Below are 10,462 nucleotides of genomic sequence, written 5' to 3' on the forward strand. Positions count from 1 at the left end.
TCTTTATACAAAATAGTGAGATTAAGAATTATTTATTTGATATAGCAATGCACAATGCCCATGTAACATAATATGTATCCTTTTTTGCTATATTATATGTCAAATGCTTCTTCAGTGAACGAACATACGAAATATTCCACTTAGCATTAAATATAAATTAAGTATATTTTATTAAAGTTGAATCAAACGTTTTAAATATATTCTTATATGGAATGCAATGCAATATTTGGTACATGCACTGACATAAGGCCCTCTTATCTTGTTAATGGTCCAACACTTCACGCTCACTTTGATTTCCAATAAACAACTTGGAACATAAGAAACCCACAGAGTTTATAAGATATTAAAAGTACTTTAATAGTTTAATAATAGAGGAAATAAAGTTGCGGGGTCCTACAAGAAGGCATAGCCACCCTGCATTTGCATGTTCTCAATTACAAATAAAAATGAGAACAATTTTTTTGTCAGACAATTAAACTACATAAATTGACCCACCAGCCAAATCGGGTCTTAAGCCAGTTCTAACTTTCAAACCCGAAAATTGTTTCCGGTAAAAGTTTGTCCAAATCGCCAATTAGAAGGTACTATGCTCATCGAGATTGAACTGCGACCATCACTTCCCGTGACTTTGAAAGAAAGAGATTGTCCGGTTAACACTGTATCTGATTGCCAGTTTTGACCCCAATTTCGTTTAAGACTCATCCACGCTGTGTTGGAACCCTTGATCCAAGCCTGTGTGATATCCCCGGCACCCGCAACGTTACTGATCAAAATAAAATTGAAGTAGGGGAAACCATTTATGGTGAACCGTATCCCTCCTTGTTTATGACAAGGCACCCTGAAACGAAGGGAAATATGTCAACTACTTAACAAATCATAATAATTTGAAAAAATGGATATATGTTTTAATAATAAGTATTTTTAACAACATTGATTAAAATCTTTTAAAATAATTTTTATGGAGCGTGAAAGGTTAAAGAAAACCAACCGGCGGTAAGAAATGGGGATGATCCCGGCGCGGTACTCCGCAAGCTTGAGAAACATAGGCACGGAAAGGTCGAAATGGGAGCGAGGGGGGTTGCACCACCCACCGTTATCACTAGGCTTAGTGAAATCTGGAGGGCAGAAATTGGTGGCGGTTACGAAAATTGAAGGCCTTCCATGGTGACACCAGTTAAGGTCATCGATGCACTTCAACTCGAAACATGCGCCACAAGTCTGCCCATTATTGAACAGCGCGGTGCTTAGCGCCGCTGTGTTCACGCCGTAGCCTTGGCTGTACAAATTTCCATACCCACATGCTCCGCCTAAACTCACAAGCAAATAAAACTTTCATTTCGAAAATTGAAATATCAAGAGTGATTTTGATTTAATTTCAAGACAAATCTTATAAATGTGACAAATTTAAGCTTATAAATGAACACTAACTAATGGCGCAAGTTTATGTGCATTTGCTCAACTCTACTTAAGCAAATGATTAAACCAGTTAAAAATAGTTAAGCGAACGTGTTTTCTTGTTTTTATATTCATTTGTTTACTGCATAAACTAAGAAAACTAGTTAAAAATAAATATGAACATAGATTTGCTAGACCTAAAACTAGATTAAACTGGGACTAAAAATTATATAACTAGATTAATTGAACTATTAATATTTTAATTTCATAAAACTATACTAAATTGTAATAAATCCATAAGTTTTAAAATAATATATAAACAAATTAAACTAGCACATAAACAATTTTTATTTTTATTTTTAACAATTATTTTTTCCGCCTAAAAAAACATAAACGGATGAGAAAACATCGCTCATGTTTGTTGGAAAGCGTTGAACGCACCCATGGTGCCGGAGGCGTCCCTCCCACCGTAGAAGGTGGCGTGGGCGGTTCCCCATGGTCCTCTTCTGTAAACTCCGGCGTTGACGACCGTTAGAATCGTTGCCAATATGAGAATTATGCAGAAAACAGAAACCTCCATTGTTGTAGTAGAAATAGTGTATGAGAATTGGAAAATGTCAAGTGTGAAGAAGATGAAGAATGTGAAGGGTTACTTATAGGTAATAAAATGCTTACAGTTTTGGTAATATGTGATCACAAATGATAATGGTATTAATTAGTCCGTTAGTGTCCACTAAATAATATACACGCAGTTTTAGTAATACATGATTAGTATAATTTAAAACAGTTAAAAATCAATCAACAACTAAATAATAGGTTAGAAAGTTATTACAAGACTAAAGTAGAAATACGTAAGTTTATTTTGGAATGAAGGGAGAAGCATTTATTTTATCGTTATGAGTTTCACTTGAAAACACCAAAAGGCAGACTAAAAATTACATTTACGCCAATCCTTCCACTCTACGATTGCAATTTTGGCTTGATATAACCCCCAAGAAACTCAAACCTTTTATTTCTTCCACAATTTGGCAATGATGACTTATTTGTTGATTGAAGATGGCATATTTCATTGCTTTCCAAATGCATAAACAACCTGTAACACCGCATTTATTGCCCAGAAATTGAGCAAATCATTGATTGAAAAAACAAAATTGGGTAAGCCTAAACCAACTACTTACCGACTGCCAAACAATTGTTGCCATACCACAATAGATAAGAATATTCTCGGCTGAATCTAGTATATCATTACATAACGAGCATCAGCCTTCTTCGACTTGTATTCCTCTAATTAGAATAACATCTATAGTTGGGATACAACCCAAGCCGACTCTCCAAGCAAAAATGTTCTCTCGGAAAGCGCTAAAATGTTCTCGTAATGTAATGAGTTGATTTTGAGCCGTGTGCCAGATGAGCCTTAGCGGATCGTCACCACTTTCCATGGCGGTCTGTCACCCACTTGTCTAGCAAGAAACCCTAGAATCATGTACTTTAGTTTTTATGACAGACGACTTTTCATATTCTTCGACTTAAGCCTTTTGTTATCAAGAAGTATTGAAGATTTCAAAATTTGGATCAAGTTTTGGAGCATGTACTGAAGACTAGGAACAGTTTTCGGTTACTCATCAATCGGTTTATGTTTTTCCTCTCTTTTTGTGTGTGTGTGTGTGTTGTTTTTAGTTTTAAAACATGTAATCATGATGTCTATTGAGTTCATATGTTTCATTCGTTAAATCCCTTTAGCTACTTAGGTATGGATGATTATTGACATTTATGTCTATTTTTTGGTTTTGATTTAATCATATGGTAGTGACGAATCCAGAAATTTTAGTCGGTAGGTGTCAAAAAAGGTTAATCTAGAATGGGTCATGTCAAACTAAAATGGTCAATCCAGGATGGGTCGGTCAAACCAATATGAGGCGGGTAAAAAAGTTACATTAAATAAACTACGTAAAGACATTTAAGCAACAAATTTCATTGAACATAATAAACAAAATACATATATTAATTGACCTTTACGTGATTTTATGTTTTAAAAACGGCCAATTATAATCTCATTCATAACACCTACAAGTTCTTTTTTCATCATTTAAATGGTATAGAATTATTATTCATTAAAAATGATACATTGAATAAATTCATATTTCGTTTTTTCATCCTGAATGACCCATTGGAGGGAAAATCATCTCTTTGACCGGCTGACATTTTGGTGTTTGAATGGATAGAAGGAAAACATGCTTGTGTGGATTTAACAGGGGTTTCCCCTCTGGTGGGCTTAGGGAGTACTGGTTTCACAGCCGATCAAGCTGCTTTGAACGTAAATATGCGCCAATCGATCAACCGAATACGTTTCCTTGATGGGAATGAAATAAGCAGACTTCGTCAAACGATCGATGATTACTCAAATACTATCATGTTGCTTTCGGGTAGAAGGAAGCTTAGTAATAAAGTCTATAGCAATATCTTCCCACTTCCATACGGGAACTTAGTATTATGAGTTTAAAAGACAACCCATTTGGTATTGCACAATTTGGATAAGTTATTTGAGAGAACCGTGAAACTATTTTTATTGCGCAATCTGCTGAAGTTTTTGTACCCATCTACAATGTTTGATTTATTGTGAATATTTTACACATGAGAAAAAATATAATAAAATTTTTCTAAGATCCTAATTCATATATTTTACTGTGGTAAGTTTTTGGGAATTTATTTCTATTTTTTTGATTAGTTTATAAAATTCGTTTGTAGATGTTATAATCCGTCTTGTAAATTGCTTCATCAGAATTTGAATGATATGACGATTGCTTGATGTTTTGATCATGGTGTGACATAGGATGCATGTTAGAACAACTTAGAACTACCAATATTGATTGAAATCACCAACGAGTCGTTAGGTCAAGTTAGGGGTGTTCTTCGGGTTATTTATTCGGGTTTTGGGTTGTTTGGGTCGGGTTGTTCGGGTTTGAGCTCAAAACAAATTGACCCAAGAACCGACCCAAATAAGTTGGGTTTGTTCGGGTTTCGGGTTATATGGGTCGGGTAAATTGGGGTTGGGTTTCGGGTTTAACAAATTTAAAAATTTTTCACCTTTAACAATATCATAAATTAAAAAACCATATTCCAAGCAGTTATAAAACCATAATATACAACCATATTCAACAATAGCATATATTATTTATCAAAACATGAAATTTATCGTACAAGAATGCATTAGACGAAATGAAGGAGTGTTGTAGCATGTGGATTAATACCTGTGTAGATTGAAGAAACATGCTCAATAAATATTTGCTTAAATACTATACTATTTAAGTTTTTGAATTGAAGATACATTCTCCGCATGCTTTATGGTTATTAATACATTGGGATGTGATAGATCCAATATTAATTGGAGTCTTGAGAACAACCGAACAAGAATACATAAGGTCATTGTGCTACTTCACCGCTAACTACCTTATAAAATTAGTGATACATGCATCGATATATTATACTTCGGGTTATTCGAGTCAACCCGAATCTGGGTATTTCAACCCAAATACCGACCCGAATATTTTATCTCGGGTTCGGGTTAGGAGTTTAATCGGTTCGGGTGAATTCGGGTTGGGTTATTTGGGTCTCGGGTCGCTTCGGTTCGGGTTTGTTATTCGAGTACGGTTAAAAAACACACCCCTAGGTCAAGTTGTGTTTATGTGTGAGCCCGTACGTGGTTCTAAGGCCATGTGCTGTTGAACACGCTCTCATAATTTAAACACTTGTACTAGGTAGCAGTTAACGAGTCAAGTGCATTCTTTTGGCTTTTTAGAAAAGTCTATTACATGCGACATCAGGTGAGTTCATAATTTTTCCTACTTGTTTTTTGGAATGAAAACACAAAACTATTTTCGTATACCTGTTTCTGGATTCAAAACAACAAAACATTTTCGCATACTTGTTTTCTGGATTGGAAACAACAAAACTATTTTCGTATACTTGTTTTCTGGATTGAAGACAATAAAGCATTTTCCTTGTTTTCTGGATTGAAAACAACAAAACATTTTCCTTACTTGTTTTCTGGATTAAACACAAAACATTTGCCTATACTTGTTTTCTGGATTGAAAACACGGACATACTTACATATGGTGGATAGGTTTAATTGAGTCAAAAGAACATTATAGATTGATTTGATAAAGAAAATATATATTGCGTGAAACTTTGATTGCTAGATTGAACAAATGCAAATTTGAATCGATGTTCATGAAGAGAAGCAATGCCTCATTTTGAAACGCATATTTGATATGCACACAGACTAAATGCTAGCTATTAGTTGCTTGTAAGATATTAGTCATAATGAGCATCTCCAATGGAAAGACTTAAACCCTAATTTCAACCCCCTTCCCTTTGCAACTTCATCTCTACACCTTCATCCCTTCATTCAGTACCATTTATCTCTACCACTTCATATCTTAAACTCCAATTGCTCCAACAGTGGCTCCTTTTTAGGAATTGATAAAACAATGGGCGCCAACGCAATGTCGTGAAGCATAGGTGGCACCCCATTTTTTGAGGATGGCATGGTGTTTGGCACCAGGAGTACGCCATCGTGGCATGGGTGGCGGCCTTGACCACAATCATAACACTTAGTCAAAATGCTTTATCTATATTTAGATATTTTAAATTTATCTATATATTTAAATTAATCTATCTTATTGCTAAAACCAATGTTGTAAAAGTAGGTTTACAAGGCTGAGTACTCCCCGAGTATTCGCTATAAGGTACGTCGTCGAGGCGAGTTTCTTTAAATCTGCATAGTTACTAAGAATCGATCAAATGTGGTCAACCTCAGCCAGATTCACACCTAGTCGGTGAACTTGCGCCGATTTTGACTTAAAAAAAATAATTCGTATTTCTATAATATTAAAGAATAAAATATCATTTTTTTCAAATAATGATTAGCAATTTTTAGAATAATTTATTATTTAAAAATGTATTTCTTTTATTTATATTGATATTCACCTATTTTGTTATAAATATTAATAAGCGTATGATATTTGACACATGTATAATATTAAAAAATTAATTTTCTTTATATTTACCATGTCCGAGTACTCTCTGAGTACTCATAGTACACCCAACCCCTAACCGGCCGCCTAGGATCCGCCTAGCGAGTTTTGCAACCTTGGCTAAAACCCTTTTTAAAAAAATCAAATAAATAAATGACGAACTTTTCATTCAAATAGCAAATCGTTAAAACATATGGACCATACTTTATGAAGCAGCTAATGCCAATGTATTGGGAGCATACCTACTATTAAAATAATTAAAATAAAACGTTATTCAACTTCTACCTTTAGAAACAACTATATAGGCGAAGTAATATGTACTTATTATTACGGAGATTAGGAGTGTACAGACAATAGTTGTAAATATAGATAATCGTGAAAAAAGAGAGTATATCACACAAACATCATTGAAGCATGAGAAGATAAAATATGAAAAAAGAACTTTCAAATGATGTTCGAAATACAACATTGAATACATATAGTAATTAAATCAATACTAACATAATGAGAACTTTTAAAAAACTTATCAATTATCATAAAGAAGGATATGGTTGTATGCGTATCTGACTAGCAATTAGTAATTTGAATGATGCTCCAAATGAAAAGGGAAACAAAACAAATGTTGTCATTGGCTGCTACCACACTTAACAAAAAAATAAATAAATGAAAATAGCAGCACCAACACATAGAAATAAAGGAGCAACATTAGGAAAAAATCAAATAAACACAAACATTTGTAAATGAGAGTATGCTGCTTAGTAGATGGGACGACTAACGGGCGAAACAGAGTATGTAGACTAAAATCTACAACTGGGGACCGGAACAATGAAGACAAGGGTTACCCCAAGGCTACAAACATATAAGTCACAGAATATCAAATCCTTTTTCTCTATGCCAACCGGATCTTGCCCCGCTAAGATACGACTTGATGTCTGTTTGTTTTATCTAAGAGAAATGTAAGCACATCTAAAATTTTCTAATTTTGAACATAATGTTTTGATTAGCAATCGAAGTTATATCGATTTGCTTACTATTTTGTCACCTAAAAGTATAGCTCTACTAGTCGTCATCTGTCACACCCGGCCCTGAGCGGCGGAAACAGCCGGGCGCGCGCGAGTGGGAATTGATACTTAAGCACGGGCCATTGCAAACATTCAAAGTAAGATTTTCATTGCGCATGAAAAGTTTAATACAAATACATTACATTGTTTAAAAATTACATAAAAACATCCAAGTATAAAAATTGTTGAAGATTTCCACGCCATATCCCCATGCGCGGCGGGAACAACCACGCGCATCGAAGGGATAGAACTAAAATCTTCCAAAAAGCTAGTTTAGATGTTCAGCGTGAGGTGCTCTAAGTGTGACTCCATGCGCTACCTAGTTATCTCCTGAAAGACACGTAAAAACATTTGAATCAGTATAAACTGAGTGAGTTCACAAGTCTTAGTAACTTGATAAATCGTATTGCATCATAATCTTGATACAAATCATTCTGAAACGTAATTCTGATAGCATCATTAAAACACATGCTTGGTAAAACATAGTTCTATCAAGATATTCTGATAAAATCGTTCCGCGGGTTACGCGCGAACATTTCAGGGAACTGTGCTCGTCTATGCAAAGTGGCGCTGCCACTACGAGCTAAAATAAGTAATACCGTCCCGCGGGTTACGCGCGAACGTTTCAGGAACATGTGCTCGTCCATGCAAAGTGGCGCTGCCACTACGAGCTAAAATAATAATTCCGTCCCGCGGGTTACGCGCGGACGTTGTGCCGGAAAACAAGGCGCTCGTCCATGCAAAGAGGCGCGACCCCTACGAGCGGGCTCAAACCCATAGTACTGCCCCATGACCATACTAGGCACTCGTCCATGCAAAGAGGTGCGACCCCTACGAGTGGGTGGATCAAACCAGCAGTCCCTACCCTTAGAGTTCCAATGGTAAAGTGATCACTTACTCGAGTTCTAGCGCACATACATCGAAAACCTTAGATAACCGTTTGCATTACTCATCATGAAACATAACTTAAACACATAATCGCTTGCATAGCTTGTAAGTATACCATGATAAAACATTATTTAAGTACGTGTCCCTCGCCCCGAAAACAGTTTAAAGATAGTGAAAACAGTGAAAATAGGGGCTGTGAGACTCACCTATGGTTCTTGTTAAGGGATTAATCGAGATTCGGGTTTTCTTGGTGTTGGCCTCGGAATCGAAGGTCTAGAATACGATTAAATAACAAGTATATATATTAAGATCAAGAAATAGGAGAATATAAGGGTGGGATAGTAGGTCTCAAGGTTATATTCTCGGCTTACCTAGTAACAGGATCGGAGCTGGAAACAACGGATGCTTGGGAGAGGATTAGTGCAAGTTTGTAGTTCTTTGAAGTGTGTTTTGAGTGATAGTTTAGGTTACATATTTATAGGCAAACTCAAGGGAACACAATCCCTTGCTTTAGGGGATTGAAATCTTTTCATATCTAGGTGTAATGATGATAAAGTATGGAAATTATTATTGTTTATTGTTTACTTAAAAGTGGAGGAGTGGACAAAAGATCTTGATTTGATTTGGACAGGACATGCAGGTCTGGGGTTGGTGAGAATAGGGTGGCTGACAGTTGACTTTTCATGTTACAGTGTGCTTTTTCAGGTACTTTTGTCAGTGTACAGTAAAAAAGTGGAAAATCTCTGAAACACGCTACTGTTTCCTTTTGGGCGGGAGTAATCTCCTTATGTCTGGAGAATAGACTAAGTGTTCTGTGCGCATCACTTTGTGCGCATAGCTTTCTGCGTGTAGGACATTTCTTTGCTGCGGGTAGGTGCGTAACCTTCTCGCAGTTGGGGATATTGAGTTTCATTTGTAGATTCTCCAGGTGGTCTTGGTATTTCAACATAGTGATCAGTCATGTTGAAGTCAATTCCATCTTGGAGCTTCAGACAAACTAGCTCTCAATGTTCCCGCCATGCGGGGAGGTTAGTTCCCTTCCGCACGCGCATAAACGATTTAGGATGCACCCGCCTTAGCATCATGCGGGATGGTCAACCCATAGACAACATAACGTTAAGTTACATGAAAACATAAAGCCAAAACATTCGCCATGCGCATATAACATATGCTCACGCTCGCGCAGGGCGCACATAACAAATGCACGCGCTGACTAACATGGCGCGCTCGCGCAGGGCGCACATAACAGATGCACGCGCTGACTAACATGGCGCGCTCGCGCAGGGCGCACATAACAGATGCACGCGCTGACTAACATGGCGCGCTCGCGCAGGGCGCACATAACAGATGCACGCGCTGACTAACATGGCGCGCTCGCGCAGGGCGCACATAACAGATGCACGCGCTGACTAACATGGCGCGCTCGCGCAGGGCGCACATAACAGATGCACGCGCTGACTAACATGGCGCGCATAATATTTACAATCACCTAATTATTAGGTTGACTACTTAGTTTAAGGGATTGGGAATTTACCGGGTGTCACATTCTCCCCTCGTTAAACGAATTTCGTCCCGAAATTTAGGAGACGTTGCTGGCAGAAGCCATGCTCTGAAAGAGGTGTGGGTATTTCTTGCGTATTTGGTCTTCTCTTTCCCAAGTGAATTCAGGCCCACGCCTCGAGTTCCATTGAACCTTTACTAACTTGATTTTGCTCCTGCGTAACTTTTGTTCTTTCCAATCGGTTACTGCTATAGGTTCTTCTACGAAGTGCAGCTGTTTGTCGATGTGAATCTCTTCCAACGGCAAAATCAACGTTTCGTCAGATAAGCACTTTTTGAGGTTGGACACATGAAACGTATCATGAACTCCACTGAGTTCGGCGGGTAAACGGAGTTTATAAGCAACCGGACCGATCCTTTCCAGGATCTCGAATGGTCCAATGAAGCGCGGATTCAACTTTCCTCGCTTGCCGAAACGGGGGACTCCTTTCCATGGAGAGACTTTCAACAGTACTCTATCCCCTACTTGAAACTCCAATGGTTTTCTTCGCACATCTGCGTAGCTCTTCTGTCTATCGCGCGCT

At 37.3% G+C, this 10,462-nt stretch overlaps 1 protein-coding gene across 1 annotated transcript; it reads right to left on the reverse strand.

Moving 5' to 3' along the window:
* Positions 1–528: 528 nt before the first annotated feature.
* LOC143595146 (expansin-A6-like) lies at positions 529–2,269 on the reverse strand. The gene is made up of 3 exons (XM_077074255.1): positions 1,837–2,269; positions 989–1,307; positions 529–838 (listed from the first exon to the last, which is right to left on the reverse strand). The coding sequence occupies exons 1-3, from the start codon at positions 1,973–1,975 to the stop codon at positions 529–531; spliced, it is 768 nt and encodes a 255-aa protein (XP_076930370.1). The 5' UTR covers positions 1,976–2,269.
* Positions 2,270–10,462: the final 8,193 nt, after the last annotated feature.

This window comes from Bidens hawaiensis, unplaced genomic scaffold (genome assembly GCF_021521415.1).
Source record: "Bidens hawaiensis isolate Kalapana, Puna unplaced genomic scaffold, B.hawaiensis_p1.1 tig00044732_1, whole genome shotgun sequence".
Lineage (NCBI taxonomy): Eukaryota > Viridiplantae > Streptophyta > Magnoliopsida > Asterales > Asteraceae > Bidens > Bidens hawaiensis.

What these genes read in the sequence shown, in the direction of transcription:
- LOC143595146 (XM_077074255.1), bottom strand. Translation starts at nt 1,975, where the DNA reads ATGGAGGTTTCTGTTTTCTGCATAATTCTCATATTGGCAACGATTCTA. An exon ending in GGACGCCTCCGGCACCATGG is followed by an intron (nt 1,308 to 1,836) that starts GTGCGTTCAACG and finishes TTGTGAGTTTAG; the next exon opens with GCGGAGCATGTGGGTATGGA. An exon ending in ATCCCCATTTCTTACCGCCG is followed by an intron (nt 839 to 988) that starts GTTGGTTTTCTT and finishes CCTTCGTTTCAG; the next exon opens with GGTGCCTTGTCATAAACAAG.